The sequence below is a fragment of the Bactrocera tryoni genome, chromosome 4 (assembly GCF_016617805.1).
Source record: "Bactrocera tryoni isolate S06 chromosome 4, CSIRO_BtryS06_freeze2, whole genome shotgun sequence".
Taxonomy (NCBI): domain Eukaryota; kingdom Metazoa; phylum Arthropoda; class Insecta; order Diptera; family Tephritidae; genus Bactrocera; species Bactrocera tryoni.
Genome location: NC_052502.1, coordinates 22,484,318 through 22,509,017, shown reverse-complemented (window position 1 = coordinate 22,509,017; position 24,700 = coordinate 22,484,318). Strand labels below are relative to the sequence as shown.

The following is a 24,700-nucleotide window of genomic DNA, read 5'->3' as shown; positions in this document are numbered from 1 at the left end:
TCATATTAAAAATGAAATTAAAACGAAAAATTAAAATAAATTGATAAATAAACATAAGTGCTGAAACGAATTGACATGGGAAAACAAATAACTATAATGGCGAATACGCAACAATTGCAAGCGAAGCACGATTGCTCAAAATCACACTGGTTTTGCTTAAATTAATCTAAGAACAAGGAAGAGAGTTGTAAATTCGGACACAACCGAACATTTTATACTCTAGCAACTTGCTGGCTTGTTAGTTATTTGGATGCTAGGGCAAGTTTTCACCCAATTTTATTCATTCTAAGCAATTCTCTCAATTGTATTAAAATAATTTACATATTGGCCGATTTATGTGATATAAAGTTACCCGGAAGTTAGAAAATCTTTTTATTAGGTAATATGGGGGCTAAGGAAAGTATAGAACGGATTTAACCTGTTTTTACACGCAGGCATAGTATTATGAGGAACGGATCCCTTCCGAATTTCAATTACGTATCTCACAGATTGACCAATATTTTCTGCCAAAGTCAACTATTGGTACTTTAAAGGCACTATTCGCCCAAAGTTTTATCTCGTGATATTAATTTATTTTTCATTTGTATCCTATCAATTAAAAGAATCAAATAGAATTTGAAATTGTGTTATGTAGTCCGTTTCCGCCTATTTCCGCGCTGGAATGTCAAAGGAAATATGGTTGAAATCGGTCGAGCAGGTCCCGATATATAGCTTTTAATCTAAATGTGAGCGGTGTCACGCCTATCGTCAAATTTTGACATCGGCTCCTTTAAATCTCTCATGCCATCTTTGGAGTAAAATTAAATGTTTCTGGCATATTTAGTTATTGATTTCCCGGTTTTTTAGATTTTTATAATGCAGTTAAGGGAGCTTAAGGAATATGTCCTGAGCGATTTTGGCGGTTTTACCCTTAATGGTTTGGAATATGTGTACATTACACGCACTTTTCAAAATTTTTTTCCACAGGTGTCCCTCGCTACAAAGTCAAGATACATATCTTAATTTTTAATCAGGTTATCGCGTGTACGGAAATCGATTGTACGATTGTATCCTGATCATTTTTATACATATACATTAGAGTGATTCTAAAAAAAAAAATTTTTTTTATCGTTTCGTACTCGGAAAAATAGGTTCCTAGACACCTCTAGGTTTTTTTTTTTTTTGAATCACTCTAATATACATAACTCCATAATCAAACTCCACTTCTCATCAAACAAGTAGCCGGAAGGCTTACACCTCAAAGTAATCTTTTCTTCTACGAATTTCATTATTTTTTTGAGAATCTAGGGCAATATAGCTATAATTTCGGCACAAATACTGGCTGAGGGGTCATCAAGCAATTGCATAGTCTTACTTTTTTTAAATCAATTACAAAGGGAATCTGGGAGGCTGGTTGACCAGCGAAAGTCACATGTTTCTGATATGAGATTTCCTGAATGGTTTTCTTCCAGAAACTGAATCAAATAATTTGAAGTGCGGCATGACGCCCCGTCTTATAGCAAGCCGTAACCGTTCAATTCGATTACACGCATTTTCGTACAGACATAATACAAATATAATTATATGCATTTCTATTGGCTGTTTAGCTTCGTTTAAAAAAATAACAACCAATGATGGCCTTTGTTCAAATGTCAGTGAGAGATAATTTATTAATCTTACAATATCAATCCATGGATTAATGTATACTATACACGTAAAACTGGCCGATTATTTAATACAAAGCAAATTTCAGGTTATGAAGTGTTTTTGGTATTGTTCTTAATTGCGATTTTTAACTCAAGCGGCTAATAAATTTTAAATTTATTATTTGTTTACCTACCGAAATAAAATATGACTCACCCTCTATATAAACGTATCCAGATATCTCAAAAATCCATATATTTCTTTGAACCACTCATTCCTTAGTGATATTTCTTAGTAGAATTTTATGACTGAAAGCCTCCAAATAAAAGCATTAGTGGGCACACAGAACCAATTTTCTTTATGATCATCAATTTGTGGTACAAAATTGTATAAATTAATTTTTATACCATGTTTAAATTAATGTTTAATTTTATTAGATTTGTTTTACTATAAATGTACTCGTTGTAAGAAATCATTACATTCGATATAAGGGTATTTTGGCAAGCTTTGGGAGGCATTAATCTATTTATGTTCATATTTGGGTAGTGCATTTATTTATTCAGTCATCTTTACTAATGGCTTCCTTCCAGCGCTTACCCGTTTATAGCCGAGCCCTTTACTAATGGCTTAGTTATCGAACAATAATATATTAGGGAAAGCGTGGCTTAGACAGAAACTTGAATATGCTTTTAAAATACTGCACTGATCGATTTCATTGCTATAACATATAGTTTTTATTCATTTATTATTTAATCGGCTACGCGTGCTAAACGCCAACAAATTTGTAATTTTTTTCTCTTCCTATACATATATTTTAATATGAATACAAATACAACTCTCTGCTAATGTAATGACGTTTTGTTATTCAAAATTTATTGACGCTGGCGTCGAAGTTGACAGCGAAGCGCTCAAGTTATTGACTTTGACCGCTTAATTGATTTGGAGCAGAGCTGTGAGGGCCAAAAAATACATACATACATACGTATACTGTATACTTTTATATGCGTACAGTAGATTATTTATATGTATGTACATATATTAAGTTACACTTTTAAGTAATAATTTTGGCACTTCATACTTTATTAATACATTGCGGAAATATAACATTATTTTTTGAGAAATACGCTTACACTTTCGCTTTCAAAATTTTCAAGTTCAATACCGTGAATGATGTTTATTGCTTCGCAATATCAGCTTTTTTCATTAATAAAAGAATGAGTTTCATTTACTAACTCATGCATATCGCCAACTTATTTGTTTTCATGTGCAGCTGTATGTATGGAATTTTTATAAAATTATTTGGTCATAAATAACTTAATTAATGATTTCTGCAAACACAACATTTTTAATTTACAATGATAATAAATATTAAATAAAGTGTTCAAGTGCCGTTTTAATACACTGGGCAACAAATCAAAGTTGTTAATATTCATATGGATATATAGAGAAGAAATCGTTTGGTTTTGATAAGCACGTTAAGGAATTTAATCCACATATAAGACAGAAACAATTTTTTTAATCTAATTTTTTGCTTGAAGAGGCATTTTATTTCTATGTAATATGTAAAAAGTAACTTAAATTTCCATAATTTAATTTACATTAAAAATCGGAGCCTTATTTCGAAAGTATAGTATTTTCTTTATCCCCGTCTCCAGGGGTAGATCCCAAACAGAGTATGTGCCGGAGAGAAAAATTTTGCTGCTTCAAATCATTTCGAATCCAAAGACCAACATTTTTTTTAATATAGAAATAAATAATTACAGGAAATGGTGAAAGTTCACGTCAAAATAGTTATTTTTGTCAATGTGGCGGCTTCCCAATAAAAAAAGTAGTTCTTATGAAACAACAGAGTAGCTTAAAAATTGAAATTGTTATCCAAAATATCAATCATTCGTTCATTATCTGGAAAACTTATTTAAGGGAGATGTGTAAAAATTTCGAGTCGATTGGTCCATCACCTACAGCATTTCAAGTAAAAACGCGTTTTTTAATTCTTACAAATACACACAAATCTAAAAAACTTTTCTCCAAAACAACTTCATATTTTCAGAGAATGCTCTTAAATATATAAGCATAAAAGAAGAAATCAACTTTTTTTATTTACAAGTGGATATAACCCCTTCACTCCGAAATATTTTCTTATAATATATGATGTTGCCTACCTTTAGGCTCAATATTCATATCTTAGCCAAGACACGCACCTAATTTAATATCTATATTGAAAGGTTATCATTTTATTGCTAAATAAAAAAACAAAATATTTTTAAAATAACATAACGTAATTGTATTAGTAGGAACTCAATAGTGAAGTCAGAAGGCAAACCTATGTAAAAGGTGATCCATTTCGAGGTACCCTACTTTTTTACCGAAAAAACTCAGAAACTTTAAATATAATGGGGAATATTTCTTATAATTTGAAAGTACATTTTTTGGTGTATATTTTTACTGGCAGCTAGCGAGGACAAGACGAAATATCTCCTGTCATCAAACAAACAGTCGTCGCACTCGCGACTTGGCACTTACGTCACTGTTGACAGTCATAACTTTGAAGTCGTAGATAACTTCGTATTTCTTGGAATCAGCATGAACAGCAACAGCAACGTCAGCCTAGAAATCCAACGCAGGATAATTCTTGCCAACAGGTGCTACTTCGGACTAAGTAGGCAATTGAGAAGCAAAGTCCTCTCTCGACAAACAAAAACCAAACTCTATAAGTCACTCATAATTCCCGTCCTGCTATATGGTGCAGAGGCTTGGACGATGACAGGAACCGATGAGTCGACGTTAAGAGTTTTCAAGAGAAAAGTTCTGCGAAAGATTTATGATCCTTTGCGCGTTAGCCACGGCGAATATAGCATTCGATGGAACAATGAGCTGTACGAGATATACGACGACATTGACATAGTTCAGCGAATTAAAAGACAGCGGCTAAGCTGGCTAGGTCATGTTGCCCGGATGGACGAAAATACTCCAGCTCTGAAAGTATTCGACGCAATACCCGCCGGGGGAAGCAGAGGAAGAGGAAGACCTCCACTCCGTTGGAAGGACCAAGTGAAGAAGGACCTGGCTTCGCTTGGAATATCCAATTGGCACCACGTAGCGAAAAGAAGAAACGACTGGCGCGCTGTTGTTAACTCGGCTATAATCGCGTAAGCGGTGTCTACGCCATTTAAGAAGAAGAAGCTAGGGAATGACACGCGTAATACTTTGCTCCAAGGCCTGAATCGAAGCGGGATTGTCTGCATAGATTTTAGACTATACGTTAGGTTATCCGTTATTTACCGAATTGATTATTTTTGACGAGACGCCCCCTAAACTTTTAGTTTTCTATCTAAAAAATATCAGACCATAAAAAGGCCTTAATTTTCATAATAAACCTTGCCCCAAACACCTTTCCCATTTAAATAACATGGTATTTTACCATTTTTTACGAATATTTTTTTTCTCTGGAACTTTCTCGTTTAGAGGAATAAAAAGTCATATTCTTGTACAGAATTGAATGCTCTACAAAAAAAGTCTTGCCAATTTTTCGATATACTTACTCGTGCCATACGTCAGTCCGAGTTATTGCGATCGGCGCCGAATCGACTCTCCACGGTCTTCGTGTACACTTTCAGCTACGGCTGCTATATTTTTTGCACTGCGTGCTGGACATGGTCTATTCGGTCGAATATTAAAAAAAGTATTTTGCAAGCACAAGACTGCCAATTGGTTTTTTAAATCTAAACAGATATCTTCGAAAGCGTGCCGATATTTTTATTTTTGGTTATCGAGTCACCATAGCGACAAGTAATTTAGATAAGAATAACGTAGTAACTAAAATATACTTCTACCAGAGAAAATGACAAAAGTTGGAGCATACAGTACCTTGTTGGTGGCAAAAGTAGATTACAAAATGAAAAACAAATTATTCAAGTGTCAATTCATGGGAAATAATAATATTTCCTTGCTTAAAAAGTTATAGGCGCAGATTTTCCGAAATAACCTTTTAATATATTTATAAACTTACCTTTAACATATTCCAACCTTTCTCTCGCGCATCCTTTAGCGCAAAATTTAATAGTAGTTTGGGAACTACTGCTTTTGTTTAGATTACCAGTGTCCAATAGGCAAGTTATCGTCGATTCAATTTTATGACTACAAATTTTTATGACACTTCGATTACTTCATTGGAAGTTTTATATATTTTGTCGAAAGATAATATGTGTTTACGAGATGTGTACCAGCCTTTAAGCACACTAGTGTGGACTAGGTGGTTGTAGACTACAGAAGTTTGTAGAAGCATTGGCATAAAAGCATAAAACAAATAAAATTTAAACTATTATTTATGTATATATAATAAAAAGCAGTAAGTGCAATTACTTTCTAATATACCTACTATTTGTACTTGCCCATATGTGTTTTTAGTGTAACGGTATTTGCTACAGATTTATAGACAAAACAAACCACGTGTCATGTGTCGGTTTAGTGACGTTACTATACGATTACAAAAATGTGCCACGTGATCGCGGGTGTTGTAAAGAAAATAATACTCAATAATTATTTTTAACACATTTGTTTTTGTAATACTTATTTTTGACATTTCTAAAAAATATCTGTGTATTAATAATAATTGATTAATCTAATTATTGATGTGATCAGCATTGCAGTTTATGTAATGTAATTACAAAATTTTTGCTCTGAAAATTTTCAAAAAATTTCTCAATGTGGTGAAAGATCAGTCTGGCAGAAAGTTCGTATTCCTCAGTTCGTATTATTATTTTATAAAAAATTTTTCTCCAGCTATCATTATCGTAAAGACTGAAAAGAAAAAACGTTTAGAAACAACTATTTTTTTTCTACGATAATTTTATTGATTTCTAAATCGGTAAATTGATTGATTGTGAACTCGCGCGACACTCGAACAGAACTTGCTCTTATTAAAATTTTCATGAACTAATGCTATTATGAGCATTAAATAGTAAGACTTTGTTCATAGTTTTAGAATTCTTAATTTATTCTTTAAAAAGTAATCACCCGTGGCCGTTAATTGACTTAATTGACGGTTTCCGCGGACCTTGATTTCCGACCTGCTTTGACGTGTTTTTTTTCGGCTCAACTTTGTCACGATCGCCAGTAATAAAACGTTTAATGACATCCTGGTAGTCGGAAAGCATTGTTTCACAGACGTTAACGCGACGATGCTAGTCGAAAAACTTGAGTGATTTTGGAATCAATCGTGCTTTCACTTTTCCTAGGTCCAAATTGTCTTCCAAAAAGGGAAACCAATGAAACTGCTCCTTCCGACATACAAACAATGCCGGAAAGATCTCTGACTATTAATTGTCGATTCTCAAACACCAATTCCTCTGTTTTATTGACGTGTTGATCACCAGTTAACGTTCATGGCCGTCTTGGACGTGGTTCGTCGTCCTACGCGAACCAAATTTAAAGGAACTGTTTTGTTGAAATTTAAATTAAAACTTACTATTTTTTGCCCCCATTAGAATATCTAAAGTCGGCTCTCTCGATCAGCACTTTTCATACCCTGAATAGAGCGTTTGAAGTTTGGCACGAAGTTTATTTCGGCCAGGAGCCGCACAACGAAGAAAACGTACGGAGACCCTCAAAGTATATTCTTATATGTATATAAATAAAACTAGTATAACTTCTTCCGTTGTATATAATCCATTAGCTGGTAACGTTTACTAATTTAGTTTCATATCTTCTTCTTCTTTATTGGACCGCTTACACGGTTATAGCAGAGTGTTTTCGTGCATTCGTCGAGAGAGGACTTTACTTCCCAGTTGCCTACTCAGTCCGAAGTAGCACCTGTTGGCAAAAGTTACTCTACGTTGTATTTCGAGTCTGACGTTGCTGTTGCTGTTCATGCTGATTCCAAGAAATACGAAGTTATCTACGACTTCAAAGTTATGACTGTCAACAGTGACGAGCGAGCCAAGTCGCGAGTGCGACGACTGTTTGTTTGATGACAGGAGATATTTCGTCTTGCCCTTGTTCGCTTCCATATCCATTCTGGCAAAAGTAGAATTAACAATGCCTTTGTTGAGGCCAATGATATCAATATCACCGCACGCGAGCAGCTGTATATTCTTATAAAAGATTGTGCCTTCTCGATTAAGTTCTGCAGCTCGAATTATTTTCTCCAAGAGTAGATTAAAGAAGTCGCACGAAAGGGAATCGCCTTGTCTGAAATCTCATTTGGTATCGAACGGCTCGGAGAGGTCCCTCCCGATCCTGACGCTGCTTTTGGTATAAAGGCAGCCCCTTTTCATGCTTTATGAGGAAGTGGTGGTGTGTTTCGATCCTCTTTTCACGGGTCTTTTCCAAGATTTGGCACATGGTGAATATCTGGTCAGTTCTTGATTTGCTAGAACCAAAGTCACACTGATAAGTTACAATCAGTTAGTTGACGATGGGCTTTAATCGTTCACACAATACGCTCGATAGAACCTCATATGCAATGTTGAAGAGACTTATCCAATGATAGTTGGCGCAGATTGTTGGGTCTCCCTTTTGTGGATTGGACAGAGCACATTAAATTCCAATCGTGGGGCATGCTTTCGTCCGATCATATTAAACAAAGAAGCTGATGCATGTTTTTTATCAGTTCCTCGCCACCGTATGGTAATTTCTCGGCCGGCATTCCATCGACCCCCGCCGCTTTGTTGATCTTCAGATGGGTATGGGTTCGCCATCTCCTGGTGTTATGTTTTCACTGCCGCTCATCAGGCTGGAGAAGTGTCAGTCACTACATCACCCCGGAAGGTATGCTCCGGCATTACCCGTGTCGGCTAGCTTGTCAAGCTACACTTACTCACCCCTTGCGCGTTATTGGCAGAAAAACTGTAAAATATGAAGAATTTTCTCTCTGCTGGTGACCATCTTTAACGCGTGCTCAAATAGTAGAGAGTTAAGAAATCAGGAAACTGTTAGGGACATTTTTTTAGTACGAAATCTTATCTTGCTCACGCCGTGTAGCAATACACACACATCACCAAACCCATCAATTGGAAAAATTAAGGATTTCTTTTTACAAAATCGCTTAAATTTGGTCCACTCTGCCTATCATGGGATAATTGATATTCGCATGTGGATTCAAAAGTTCAACTGTGGGTTTCTGGAATGGCTCTTTATAACTAAATTTTCAAACAAAATTTCTATCTATAGTGATTTGCGAAAATATCCAGTGGTCCCAAGGTCGCGCTAATTATGATAACAACATTACTTCCATTAAGTAATCGTGCTACTAGACTTGTTTTCAATTGAAACTATCATTGTAGCTGAGTCAGATCACAAAAAAACCCCGAATCATAAACTGCGTTCAAGTATAATAAAAACAACCAAAAATCGCAGTTAACAAACATCCTACGGGTCAAACAAAGCGATGAAAGTCTCAGATAAAATAATAAAAACGCCAATAAATGAAAAATGTTATACACCTAAGTAGCAGTAGCGCTTAAATTTAGTATTAATTATTAATTCGGCTTATCTGCATGTACACATATGGTTTCGATTATTTGCCAAAATTCAATTATTTTATTGCACCAATCAATCAAATTTTCGTACGCGCAGCAAGCTGCAGCTTTTTTTGTCTTTATGACTATACGAGTATAAAGCCAAGAAAGTAGGCGTATCATTTTAATAACATTTATTGGCCATTAATGAATTCGCGATTTTAATCTGAAAGTTTTTTCATAAACCTAACATTCTTTGTCATATTTAGTATAATTTAACAAAACTTTTCCTCATTTGCAATTAATTTGTTAAACAGCAAGGTTGTGTCTCAAAGATACCGCGTTCAAGTGTTTTCAAACGTATTAACTTCAAGTGGAGAGCTTAAAAAGTGAAAGCTACAAATGTGAGCAGGTGAAATTAGAAGTGTTACCTTTCTTAGACCACATAATCGAATTAGTGGTTTCAATCACAATTTTTGATAACAAATTCAGATTATGAATCAACAGTGATCACTTACACTTATTGTCAGATAATGTGAAATCCCCTGCGAAGCTTTCATCTGCTTTTGTTTCCGCGAAATACCACCACTCGTCGAAAGAGAAATGCGCCACGGTTACATTCTAGCGAATAAATAAATATACGCAATTTAATCAACGCTTTATTGATTACAAGTTCAATTAAATACTCTTCTGTTGCTCCAGAATGTTCGATTCGGCGGCAGGGTAGAGGATCACTTAGAGCGCAGCGACTTTTACCGCAATGTTGATTGTGCATTTGTATGAATCACGAACAAGTTGCGTTTATGACAACTTTCGCACAAATAAAGCCAATATATACTATAAATACAATATACGCATTGTTAAATATAAAATTAAATTTCTTTTTTTATTGCTTCAACGACGACAATGTCCGTAAATAACAATAAATATTTTGTATGCATAATAATAGCAAATATGAGTAGTTATCTGTGGCATCAGTACATCTGCTGACGCATAAAAATAACTTTATGCATTGGCCACTACTTGAGTCAAGTGAGTGACAATTATAATGGAGTTGAACTTTTGCACTTCACAGTATTCATAAATATTTTCTGTGTATTTAAAAGCAATAAATGACAATTTGTGGGTATAAAATCACGTGAAAACCAGGAAGAAATGTTTGTAGTTTTGTTTTGCATCATTCGTAAAGATCCTTAATTTGTTTATATATATCTTATATATCATAAAATTTTATTAAAATCTCCTCTTTAGAATCCTTTAAATTGTATTCGCTCCGAAATGTGGGCAACGTTTTGTAATGTGCTTTCTTTTGTCGGTGATCTAAGATCTTAAATTATAGTTCACAAGCTCGGTTACTTGAAAAAACTCTTAAAACATGAAACGAAGTCAGCTATTAGTAGTATTACCCTGGTTTTTATCGCTAATAATTATGCTGACAATCTCTCAAATATATGCTTGTCCCAAAAATTAGAGAAATTTAAAGTACTCTTAAATATAATATATCCTCTGTAATAGTAAAGTTTGTGTAAGTACCACCTAAGAGATTATAGCAACAAAATCATTATTATTATTTTTTGAAAAACTGCTTATCAAAAAACAGCCATGTATATTTCCAAAAGAAAGTTTTATGGACGAAAAATCTTTGTATCTAGCCCCCAGAGAAACTTTTCTGTTTTCAGAAGTCAAAAGACAATCAGTATTTTAATGGCAAAGAGAAAATCGCCGAGAATGAGGCCTAAAATGGCAAAGTGAAAGTTGGAATTGCCATTTTTGGTGTACCAGTCCAAACCGGCATCAATTTTTAACTTGTTTGGTATATAGCTTGTATCTGTCGATGATAATGCCTCTAGTTAAATTTTACTAAAAATTCGAAACACGGAGTATTATTTGTCAAATAAATTTTCATTTTTATTATACCCTAAACAGTGTTTACTAAGTTTGCTACGAAATTTATAACATCTAGAAGGAAATTCTCAAGACCCTATAATATATGTGTAATAGCCGATTTAACCATGTCCATTACAGCGGGACGATTTACAGGTGGCCATTTGCGTATGCGGGAAATGTTATAGGAATCATTCTGAACAACTTTTCCCAAGATACTATGGATCTAAAACGGGTTTCGAACAAGCAATCGGATCTTCAAGGCGAAGCTTCTTAGGGATCATAAAATTATGTTCATCAGTTTTAGAGATATCCGCATGAAATTTAATACGTTGGTGTATTTTGATATTCTATTGATCATTGGTCGGAATCGGCCAAATCGGAAAATAACATACATATATCTCCCATACAACCGATTATTTAGATTTTTTAAACTTAGGCTTAAAAGTATCTGGCTGGAAACTGGTTTTAGGCCCAAAGTCTCTTAAGCAGAATTTTTCAGAATGATCTGTGGAATATTTTCCATATAATCTACTTTTTAGAAAAAAATCGACCTCAGTTTTTGAGATATAGATATAAAATTTCGCACACTTCCTCTCCAAAAAGCTCTTTAGTTGTCGGTGCCGCCAATATCGGATCACTATAGCAGATAACTGTCATACAAACTGAACAATCAAAATCATATTCTTGTATGGAAAAATATTTTATTCGACATGATATCTTCACGAGATGTGACACCGCTTATTTCCAAAGTAAATTATACCTTTACTTTATACTTAACTCCGAACAAATTTGTTCTAATCGGACTGCTTTAGTATATAAATGCCATACAAACTAACCGACCAAAATCAAGATTTATACGAAAACTTTTTCATTCGTAAGGGGTGTTATAGCTTCGATGCAACCGAAGTTAATAATTTTCATATTATAATTCTTTCATCGTCTATGTATAGTGTAGACCGCGCAAACTGATAACTTCAAACAATTGTTTGCCACCTAGTAGATAATAGATAATTGCGAACAGGGCTTTCCTGCATTAGCCGTCCAGAGTCGGTTTTAAACTCTTGAACATGACGTCAACTCTAATGTCAGTGTGATAACAAGTATTTTATCTTGTTTAAAATAAATTATAAATGTTCTACAAGGTGAGGTTAAGTTTATGGTAGGATGACAAAAATAACCAAATTTCTACGTTTCTGCGTAAATATTATAATACATTCTGGTAAAGAAGTCCCTTCTGAGTACAAAAAAAAATAAAAATAAATGAAAAAAATTATTAAAAAAAAACTATGAAATTTGTAAGAAAAGAAAAAATATTTTTAAAAATAATAAATACAAAATTATTCAGAAAATACCCAAATAAAGATTTTGCTCAACCTCTCAGCTCATTTTGGCAGACATCCCACATCTAAACATCACCACTCAATCAGTAATGTTATATGAACTACGTACAATATATTTACGTATGTAATTAATTACTAAATATTTGCGATTTAAGTGATCAGCTTATCACAGTTCAGCAAATATTCCTACATAAGTATTTATAGAAATATACAAAAATATTTGTGAAGTGAAGTGTTGTTGCTGGCGTCTTATCACGCTTTCTCCCTATCTCTTCCTATTGTTTTGGCGATTTGGTTCAGTGAAGGTTTTGTGTTGACTTAATCTATGCACTGTGACTATCAGCTCGGTGGCTGGGTTTCGAATCGTTTTCACAATAGGTTTTGACAGATTCTCGGCACGGTTGATCGGTAACGGACGCCATACTTCAATAAGCGTGCTCATAATCCTAACGATACTTAAGCGGGTTATACATAGTTTAACAAGGTCTAAACTGGTAGAAAGCGGTTGCTGAAAGTTATTCGGAGGTAGTGCTACTACATTGAATTTTATATAAAGAATTGGTTCGTTGCTTTGTTTGAAAGTGTGACATGTGATTTAAAAAATAATAAAAAAGTAATAAAAAAAATAGACGACATAAAAAATTAGCGGAAGTGAGAGTTTGAACTGCAGTGAAATATGAACTTATCATCTAATTAAAATGATTTGATGTGTGGTCGTTTTTAATTTAAGAACATTACGGAAAATATTTTGGTATACATTTCTGAAATAAAATTTATTTTATAAAACTTTTTGTGTTAACAAAGGAAAAATATTTTTCTAAAGTTTATTATATAAATATTATAGTTATGTAGTATAAAATTACGAACTTTGAAATACATACCAAATGTATTGAGAACATATTCTTTAATGAGAGTTCAACTTTTTAAAATAATATTTTTCATTGTTTATTTTTCTCCATAATTGCCGAAGTAATCACTGCACTATGGCCTCTGTACAATACGCCCTAAAAATGGTTCTGTCAACAACATACAGTTGGTTCACATATTAATATTTGCTGATGATTTGATTATAAGTATGCCTTATTAGTTAGATATTTATTTGTTACGAATACATATGTATTTATGTACCTCTAACAGTCGAACTACATTTAACCATTAGCTCTTCTAAGACTATTATCGAATTAAAATGTATCGACAATTTATTTTTCTTTTGACATATTGCATCATAAATATGTCTCATGAAAGGTATTTTTAAGAAATTTAACTGCTTATGAAGAAATGGCATACATCAGAATAAAAAATCTGATGGCATGCCTTTATCCACAAGCAGCTTTTTCAAATATCTTCTTAAAGGAAAAGGTGTGTATTATGGTTATAAACTTCTATTGTTATTTTAGATCTATTCTATGTATGTATCTAATATATTCAAACTGATGAGTTTTTAATTTTTTTTAATGTAATATTTTTTAACCAATTACAGTAATCTCCAGATTACTAAAGAAGGATAAGATTACTAGTTCCGACATGGTTGTCCGAGAACAAATCAAAAAACAATAGTAGGGACATGATTCTTCACTTCAAAAATGATACTTGTAGTTTTGCTATCCAATTGGACCAATTTCTAATGTAACATGGTTCTCCAATGAAACTATAATTTTAATTAGCATATCTACCGGCGTTTAAGTTAAGGCTAAACTTGTAAATATTTACATTCATGACTACTTAATGTAACAAATACAGATTTAAAAGTAAATTCTCTCTAACTTTTAAAACTGTATTTGAGTTTTTAATTTTTCATAGAAAATATTTTAGTAAAGCACTGCCATTTCATTTGATATTTCTGCCTAGTAATATTTTAACAGATCGTATGATCTTTTTTTGTTGCTGATCTTAACTGATAGACGTCAATCTGTTAGACCTAATCCATAACAATTATTTTCAAAAGTATATTTCACTGGACGGCAACTCTCTTGACTTAAAACGTACCTCCTAATAATATGAGCAAAAAATAGTAAGACTTTGTTCTCAATTTTAATATTCTTAATTTATTCATAAACCATGAATTCTCTCTCAAAGTAATTGAAAATTTGACGAAAAACTCACGAAGAATCAATGCAGCATCTGACGGTCCATTATCGTTGTGCAAAAATCAAGAGTTGTTGTCCCATAAATTCCACCTCTTTTTTCGATTAGCTCCGACATAAATTCCTTGCTGACAGTTTGGTCGGAAGAAATTCGCAGTGTCCCACATCTTGGTAATGACAGAATACTGTCAACATAACCTTGATTTTTGAATAATGATTTTGACGTTTGAATAATTTCTACCAATAAAAAACACTCGCTCGCGAGAAATAATTATCACCAAAGGCTGTTTCCAACATTCTGAACATTTCGGCACCAGAATTTTGATTCCGCACACAAAATTTAATGAAACTTTTTTGTTGAATAATTTCACTCATCATAATTATCGCCGAATGAATCTTATGTACTTCAAAAAGTCTAATGTATACTAAACTAATGATTACTTAGATGTGACATTTGGCAGAGCTGTCACTAACAGTCATATCAACATAGAAAGAAAACATTTCGACGAATGGGTCTTCTATCGAAATTTAAATTAAAAAGTCTTTTTTTTTTGTGGCCACAGTAAGTTTGAAAACGAATATTTTAAGTTACTATAAACAGCACAAATAACACTTGTAAGTCGAAATGTTCTAAAAATGTCAAACTTTACGATGATGTTTTGAATTACCAGATTACAGCAGGTTGACAAATCCCTAAATACTAAAGGCAACCTACACAGCTGTCACGCAAACTGATCGATCCAAATCCAGGACTTGTTGGGAAAACTTCTTTAAGGTATCGTTTCAATATGAAATTTTCGAAGAATCGATTTTTTTGTTGCATTATCGGATAGTACACACTGTTATAAACATTCTCTCAAAACTTGCAATCGAAATTAAAAATTATTACGGTCGCTACAGCGTTTCTTGTAGAAAAGGAACAGAGTGGAGAACAGAGAAACTCCAGACTTTAAACGCGTTTTTCTCAGAATGGTGTTTTTCGAAACGGTTTCCTCCTTTCTTAAAAGAAAAGTTTTAAAGATATCTATTCAAATTCGTAGAGAACGTCATTAAAGACATTTTTCTTTAGTAAGCAATCTTAACACGACATGGAGCTTTTGCATATTAAACAACTAGTAAAGAATTGCAGAACTTTTTTGCGTTCGCCGGTAAAGTTGTCAGATTTAGTTACATATGTACATAGATAGTATAAGCAATGAAGGGTGTATCTCTTCCATGCAGCTTTAACTTTTATTCTGTCTATAAATATTATTTTGCACGTGTTGTTTTCATGTCGAAACCCTACAGCTCCACTTGCGTAATTAATATTTTTAATACAAAAATAACATCTCTGCGACTTTTGAAATATTTTTGTACATACAAACACCGTACACAAATACTAACACACAGCATTGCAAGTTGAACATCACGTGCTTAAATAAATTCATTTAATGATTTTAATTATCTCTTTTTTCCGAAAGTCAGCTTCCCGCTCATGCTTTCTCTTTTCAACTGCCTGCATTTGCAACGCTTTGATGTGTTAATAATTCCTGTGAGACTATTAGTTACTTGTTAATATTTATTATGTTTGTATTACAGTTATAAAAACTATGTACTATATACTTTTGTTATATATAAAAAGTATATATATTATTTTTAAATATTTGTAATAAAATCTATAATTAACCACAATCTACAATAATCGTGATCAAGTTTTGAGCTGATGCCCATCTTTAACTACAAGCCGATCACGTAAATAGCGTGAACATTAATAACATCCTCATTATACTGAAAATATATATGTGCTTCCAAACAAGTAAGAGGCGAAAGCAATTTCGCACTCCCGTTGATAAGTAAATCGGCTGATAATTCTATACGACCACCGTTAACCTCCGTGTGTTGAATGGAAATTTTTAGGGGCTCGCTTGGCAAAAAACTGTCATATTTCATCACACAATTTTTTTTGTTTCAAGTATTAATTTAAACTATTTATGTAATATGAAAGTATGTATAAACTATGAAATTTTTTCTATATAGACTTTGGCTTGTATGTGGTCTAAAGTAAAGATTTCTAATAGGATCACACGTTTAGTTTGCTCGGAGATAAGTTTTAAAAAATATCACTGGCACTTTTAAAAGGTTTTTGACACTTTCCGGAATATTAATATTACTTGTTGAGTTGTGACAACTTTTCCTTGAAGCCAAATCTGGAGTTATACTTGTAGGAAATTTTTTAATAGGCAATGAACAATCGTATAAATTTCTCACTTAATTGGGTTATTAGAGCTTACGGTAAACATCTAACAGTCATTCTGGGATAATGGATACGATGGCCATTGAATAGTTCTTCACAATGATTCTGAATCTGAAGTTAGTCTAGTGCGGCCACCGCCAGAGAGATTCGAATTACTATAAGTTTAGGCTTCCAAATCACTGTAGTATTTTCAGAGAGATACCGTTATTTCTTCCTCACTTCCGGTCTATAATTAATTGCTTTCAATGAAATAGTATATTTTACAAAACACTTGGGATAGTAATAATTCCAAATTTAATATGGGATGTACAACAAAACGTTGAACAAAAATTGTTTAGTGTTAATTTCTAACTTTCCCAATTATGTGTTTTGAAATGGGCAAGAAGACTTTAAATGCCGACTAATCATACCACTATAGGAATCACTCGATTTTAACTTAAAGCTGAATAGTATGTTGGCTGCTCCCTTGCGGCCGATACTACCGACTTTTCTATCCTGCTTGGAATGAACCTTTGTCCGGGTTTGTCCGGAAAGTAATAGGACTGAGTCGATTTAAAAAAATGTATTTAACCAATCGTTACAATTATTTCAAAACATTGAAAGCGGCACAGAAGGCATTCTCCGGAATAGTCTTGAGAGCCGAGTTGCACGACGTCGGCGTGTGCAACTCGGAATATTGCCTCTTTGTCTCGCGATCATACTCAAAGATCCATGACTTGTCACCTGTGATTACAAGTCATTCAAAAATTAAGGGTCACTTTCACACATATTCAAGTTGCTTAGCATTCTTCCACTCGCCGAAATTTCTGGTCGTCGGTGAGCACTTTTGGGTTCATGTTCGTGCACACCTTGCGCATGTTCAAGTGCTCCGTCACAATGTCATGAACCATTGATTTTGATAAATTCAACATCTGGACAATTAAACGAATACTTAGTCGACGGTCTGAGTTCAAAACCTTGCGCATACGAGTCACATTGTCGGTGTTTGTCGAAGTCGCAGGTCTCCCAGCACGGTCTTCATCAACGACCTCTGCCCGGCTCTCCAAAAATGCCTGGTGCCACCGAAGCACACCACTTCTTGCTAAAGTAACATCTGGGTATGCTTGCTTGATCATGTCAAACATCTCTGTCGCAGATTTACCGAACTTCACACAGAATTTAATCCCGTACCTCTGTTCTAACAAACGCTGCATTTTCAGTTTGCAGCACTCACAAAAACACGTCTCACGAAAATATTTGTTCTTACTCTCCAAGTGCTCGGAGATAACTGACCAGCCGCTCGTTCGTTAGCTAGGAACGCCCTCTACGAAGTATATGTAGTCGTGGCGGAAGAAACTCAGACCTATTACTTTCCGGACAAACCCTGTATATGTAGTAGGCAAGTTTTAAGCGATATTTTACAGTTTGGCATTCCATCATCAATGGATCTGTAAACAAAATAGATATTTTCAGACAGAAAATTAGCCTCGGCAACCACAAACCGCCCATTATCTTTATCATTTCAAAATTTCAATATTTGCTCTTCACTGACAAGCTTTCCGAGAGTACTTTAAGGCATCTGAAACTTGTAACTTTCTCATTTTCTCTTATGTCTGGTGAGCAGGGATTCTTTCGCTTATATTTAGTACCATTCGGCACACTACTTAAACAAAAAAAGTTGGAAATTTGAATATATATTACTCATACATATGTGTATAACAATAGAAGCTACTTAATAATTCAATCAAATATACATCAATGTCGTTTGCCATAAAAACATATTACTTTCGCACTTTAACTTTGGAGCAAATTGCTCTTGGATAAGCGTTGCCACCTACAGAAACGCAGCTCAATTTCCACGTGCTGCATACAAACAACAATCAAAGTCTACACAGCCATTCACACTTCTATACTTACACACACATATATGCCAAAGCACGGCTAACCAGTCACATTCTTTTTCATTGCAGAAATAAAACGCGCAGAGAAAGTATATACCGTGATAAGTGCAACAGCAACAATAAAAAGTCATAGAAAAATTCAACAAAAATTATTTTTCACAAAAAGAAACGCAGAAAAACTTAGTAAAGCAATGTCAAATTGGCAAGCGATTGCATCGAGCAGAGAGTAGTAATTGCATTTTGTGTGGCGCGCAGCAGGAATTGAACAATTGCCAGCCACAACAGCAGCAGCATCAACAACAGCACCGCCAATTGAGTGCAAATTGCGTGCCAACAACACGCTGCACACGACAACCAGCCATCATTTGCAGTTTTAACGGCATAATTTGAAAAACATACTGCTGGTGAGGAGCATAAGCAACAGACTGATTTAAAAGGCGCTTCCTTGCGCTTTCACCAACCCAAAGAGAAGAGCTTTACTGCACACAAATACACACACATTCCAGTCGCTGATTACTTTCTTAAGTAGCTCATACTAAACATAAATATGGTGCATGCACCGGCACGTAAAAATAATAAAAACTCAAATGGCAATTGTGATTTGGTGGAGGATGTACTGACACCGGTGCCACCAGATGGCGGCTGGGGTTGGATGGTCGTCTTCGGATCGTTTATGATACACATCATCAGTAAGTACAAATTTATTTTTACAGCTAAATTTAGAATTAATGGAGCATTCGTTTCATAGAACTTTCACTTTATTTATAATACTTGAAATGTATTAGTGGTTTACGGTTAGCCACTTTTCTTTTCTATTGTCATTTGATGATAGTAAATAACAACTTTTTCAATTTGATTGTAGCTTTATTCAATACTCTAAGCGATAGAGAGTAGCGAATCAAACAAACTATTTCATTTGCTCCAAAAAATGGGTAGTTAATATGTTTTCTGACGCATGCGAATTTGAAGATAATGGAGTAATTCTTCTTTTGGCGCCAAAAGCTCCTATGTTTTTGCTTGCCCCCATGTCTTACTTTTCTAAAACATATTATAAACTTACATATGTCTTGCAAAATCTTGCTTTAATTTCGACTGCAGCGAAGTTATAATACCCTTCACAGGTATATTTCTTACGGCATAAGGTGGTATAAAAAGACTTTGTATGATTTTGATCAGCTTATACGAGTATGGCAGCTATATTCCATAGTAATCTGATGTCGGTGATTCCTACAGCCAAGCAGCTCCGTGGGGTGAAAGTGACATAGCAGATGGATATCTAAAAATAACGATCTACAAGTAGTTTGCGCATATATAGATGGACAATTAGACAGACAACGCCGCAGCTCGTACGCTGATCATTTATATAAAAGGTGTTTTAGACATGTGGTTCTCAAGAAAAAATAAAAAGCATATAAGTTAATGTTGTGGCCAAGACTATAGCTTTTTTATAAAGATATAATTTTGCCATTATGCTTTAAAAATATTTCCGGGTAAATGAACTCGCGGCTGGCTCGAATATATTCCAGCCGAGAATTATAATTATCGACCATTTTTTGCATAGACCCGTTAGTAATCGCTATCAAAACGACCTCCTGCGAAAAAAGTATTACCCGATTGAAAACGACATGTCAAAAAAATTACTTTTATGGGTCATCCGCAATTTTGAATTTAGCTCACTCAATCCGAAACGGCGAGTCGAAAATGGAAGGAAGGCATTATTTTTGATACGAGTTGGTTGTTCGATATACAACTCTCTATGAACTGCGAAACGACTGTAAATAGTTGAAGCACAAAAGTGTGCAATTTGGTTCTACTGCAGAAACTCATGTAGTATATTTGGCTGGTCGAAATAGTCATTTCGCATTTTGTCAATAGATGCTGACGGAGACTGCTTGTATCACAGTTTTGCGTCTGACTGGATTGTTAGCTTTACAACGTGAACTCCAATTGAAAAATAGACCGGCAAGATCTCGCAGCCGCTCAGCGGCTATTCGTCAACTCCTATTAAGCGCACACTAGGGTCATAGATCCAGTGCTAGAACGTAAGACGCCCACTCTAAGTGAGCGGGATTAGGTTGCTCCCTCTTGTTGGCTCATCGCAAATGAGCTGTTAATCAAGTATTTTTTTACTATATCCACTCCTTGACTAGTTTCGAGCGCACTGATACCGAGCTCAACGCAAGTATTGCCGCTCTGCTGACGAGGTAATCGCTCATCTCTCTGAAAGAAGTTGATCGGAGCACTAAGTCTACTGCAACTTAAGCCACTTATTCTGAAATACACTACAATAACTCAGAGGCCTGAAGCTAAACTTGACGGTGAAAACAGTTTAGTACAACAATTGTTTTTCCATTTCTGCTCTTTTCTGCTGAAATCTTTGCTGGCTAAGGTATCATCAATAAGGATTTGAAGTTAAAATTCCCAGCTATTGTCTGTATCATAGCAAGCCGCAAGCACATTGAGTACTTCAGAACTGTAGAAGTAGAGAATAAAGACTTACATCTAGCATTTAATTTAACTCTTTGATTCGTTTGCCTTAACCTTACGGCATCTTCCATAAAGCCAGTGCGTATGAGTAACTTCTGGTGTTACATATGTATACGCCAGTACGTTGCCTTAAGTAAATAGAAGTGATCCAAAAGATCTATAAAATTTACAACATGTAAACAATAGAACAGGAACAGTGAGTTACAAGTATGTTTACTCATATACATATATACAAATATTTGTATTTATTCAATTGACTTCATCGTCTCCATGCTTATTTACTTTTCGCACTAACTTTGTCTCAGCAAAGCTATTGAGCTGTAATCGCTTAGTTAATCCCCTTATTCATGTGTAATCATTTATTTACATGCACTAGTTAGGCGCTTTGACATGCGTTGCTTATTAGCCTTCGTTCATATTATTTTTTCTATCGCGCGACTGATTGCAATTTCCAGTTAAGTGTGTCAATGAGAACAGGAAAATAAATTTAATTTTTTTTATTGTCCGACGATTTATGATTATAGCGATATCCAATGTAATTAGACAGCACAGAAGAAGTCTAAAAAAATATTGTTTCTAATAAATTTTTTTTTTTTTTTAATTTTTTTTATAGTCAATTGCAAATTTCAACTGTCAATACTTATCTTCCCGTATCGCTTCCCGATGATCGTAATACCAAATTAATATCTCTGAAACTTAAACTGACAATTACTTGTATGATATTCATGCTAAAATTAAGTCATTAAATCGCAAATTTTGATTAGAAAATAACATTTTTAGCTCATAATTATTGTTGCTACCATTATTTTAATTCAAAAGTATATATGTTAGTACAAAACTCTACACTTATCAACTGATAGGTAATCGAACCTTCAAGGCTTATTAGTCACAAACATTTCAACATATCAGTAAAACTATGGACACCAGGTGTAGTAAATAATTAAGTTTAAATACACAAGCCTAATGGTCAAAGCAAAAGTGATTTATGCCCACTAATTGAAGTCAGACGGTTACGTCAACAAATTGACAAGCTTTAAAAACTATAAATTTTCTGAGTTGGTCTAAATAACCATTTTCTTTTAATAGTTAGTATGATAATCAAAGCAAAAACAACTGTTTATATAACCAATATATTTTTTTAGAAAGCTTTTTGTCAGAAATGTCCCAACAAACTCTCAACACTCGCGATTTCTCTCAATATTTTACGCTCTTTCACAATATCTTCTTGCTTGATCAGTTAAGTAATATATTTTCTAATATTTGTAAACAAAACTTTCATAACTTTCGATATCGATAAGCATATCAAAAGTTTCCAGTTTGAAGCGATAGTTAGGATCATTTCAGCAACTATCAAGTGTCAACAATTATTGACTTGGAAACAATGTGCATTAGAGCCGGTCGAATTGTTCCATAAAATCATAAAATCGTGTATGCGGAAAGTGTGCTACGGATCATTCTGAAAAACTTTGACTAGCAGACTATGGGTCAGAAACTAGTTTCAAGCACGCGATTTTAAGGTGAAATTTAAAAAAATCTGATTAATCGGTTGTATGAGAAATATGTCATTTAGTTGTCCGATCTGGCAGATTCCGACAAATGATCAATAGAATATCAAAATACACATACTTATTAAATTTCATTCGGATATCTCAAAAACTGACGAACAAGATTGTATGATCCCTAAAAAACTTCCCATTAAAAACCGTTGGCTCGAAACCGGTTAAGGACCAATAGTATCTTAGGCTAAATTGTTCACGATAATGCGTAGAGCATTCTTTGCATACGCGATTTTTCCGTTTTTTTGGTTCCCTGTAAATCGACTCGCTCTAATACTTGCTCAATACTTATTTGTTAAAACTTTATGTGATTTGATAAAATAAATTATCATTTCCGCCACTAAAACCTTCTTGAACAATTAACAGTTAGAAACAAATATGATACTCGTAATGAACACAGTAAATATAATGTCAATACATACAGACGAGTGATAAGTCGCGTGCAAGATATGTGTCACGCGATAACAAATCGTTCAGTACAATAAATACTGGCATAATACGGATTTATCAAATCGTACATTTAAATATACTTATTAGGGGTGTGTGATTCTTTTTAAAATAAGAAATAAATTAAAAATAAAAAATAAAAATATTTTCCTATAAAATCAGAATTTAATAGTTTATTTTAACGTTATAAGTAAAAAAATTCGACGAAAATGGAAAAATTATAATTTTTAAAAATAATAATAATAAATAATAATAATAAATAACTTGCATTAAAAATATAAATTTAATTATTATATTATATACAACTAAAAAACTTGCGAGTTCATTATCGTTATTATTATGAGAACATGGTTGAACAATTTACAGTTTTATTGTTCAAATCTAACCTCCCAACACTTTTTAAATTTTAGAAACAATTTTTCATTAATTTCAATTTTTCTTTTTTTTTTAATTTTTTTTTAATATAATTTTTTCATCGTTCAAAAAAAATTGTCAATGCTCCATCTTCAATCCTTCATTATACCATATATGTACGTAAGAATTTTCTCTCACGGACTATCTCCTCTTCAAATATGTGACAATATTGCATATTAGGAATACTAATAATAAGTGATTGATTTAGTCGGGGAAGGTTTCTCATCTCATAAACTGGACTTTGATGAAGAAAAAGTGGTTCGTTTTTATGTGTTTTGCTCGTTTTCCTTAAATGTCTACACAGTAGCGATTATTATTATTTTAAACTAGGATTACGAGTAGTATATATATATATATATATATATATATAGTAGTTTAATAATTTTTTATTATTCCTTCAAACTAAACTACTCTGTTTTGAAACGCATAGCGTTAGAGAGTACGAATCGAACAAACTATTTTCCTCCAAGTAATGTAAACTACTAATTTTCAATTATTAAATAATCTATTTGATTTGCAAATTATAAAGATTCATATACTTTCCAGTTAAATATACCCGAAAGTTCTTGGCACTACGTTTGTTGATGACATAATAAGTTTTGTAAATGTCATTTATATCCTTAATTAAAATCGTACTTTTATAGAAATATACATTAGTGTACTAACGTCCAGATAAATTTGGGATATAAAAAAATAAGTGTTTATTAACTTTATTGGATATTACTAACGTCCAGATAAATTTGGGATATAAAAAATAAGTGTTTATTAATTTTATTGGATATTACAGTGTACAATTAGTAGACATTCCAGAGGGTCAAATAATTTATAAATGTTTCTAAATCGTAAACTATATGCATATTGAATTTGCTAATCGTCTAAATTAGGAAGCTGCTTAACAATCAAAAATATTGTACGTTCGCTTCCCCAGCTCTTCAAATATATCCCTCAACGCAATTATTTGTGCTAATTTTAAACTAAAATAAAAAATTAATATTTAAATACATACAATTCAAGTAGCACTTGCCCAATCATTTCACTGTTCAAGTGGTTTGTTTGCGGTGGGATTTTTAACATAAGTGTTTCGTCACAAAATTTAATTTTTTGCCTAATCTACTGACAACTAAATATTATAATTGATTTGTTTTGAGCTCAAAACTTGATTTTTTATTTGCTTATTTTTTTTTTTTTTAATATCGTTAACACTGCCAATTCAAAAGTTCCTGCTTGGAAATGAAACAATTAAAGAAAACCGGCGAAAACTGGTTACAATTCTTCAAGATTGTTTGTTTATT

General features: G+C 33.5%; 1 protein-coding gene across 6 annotated transcripts in view; it reads left to right on the top strand.

Moving 5' to 3' along the window:
• Positions 1-24,700, top strand: part of LOC120775094 (monocarboxylate transporter 5) — a 49,793-nt gene that overhangs the window by 12,033 nt on the left and 13,060 nt on the right. For 3 of the 6 annotated variants that reach the window (XM_040105095.1, XM_040105100.1, XM_040105101.1), the window contains exon 3: positions 18,574-19,193. In XM_040105095.1, coding sequence (XP_039961029.1) covers positions 19,052-19,193 — 142 coding nt within the window. In that variant the 5' untranslated portion in view covers positions 18,574-19,051. Of the gene's footprint in view, positions 1-5,953; positions 5,972-12,771; positions 12,833-15,147; positions 15,167-18,573; positions 19,194-24,700 lie in introns of those variants that run through there. The other 3 variants (XM_040105098.1, XM_040105096.1, XM_040105097.1) reach the window with 3 other exon arrangements.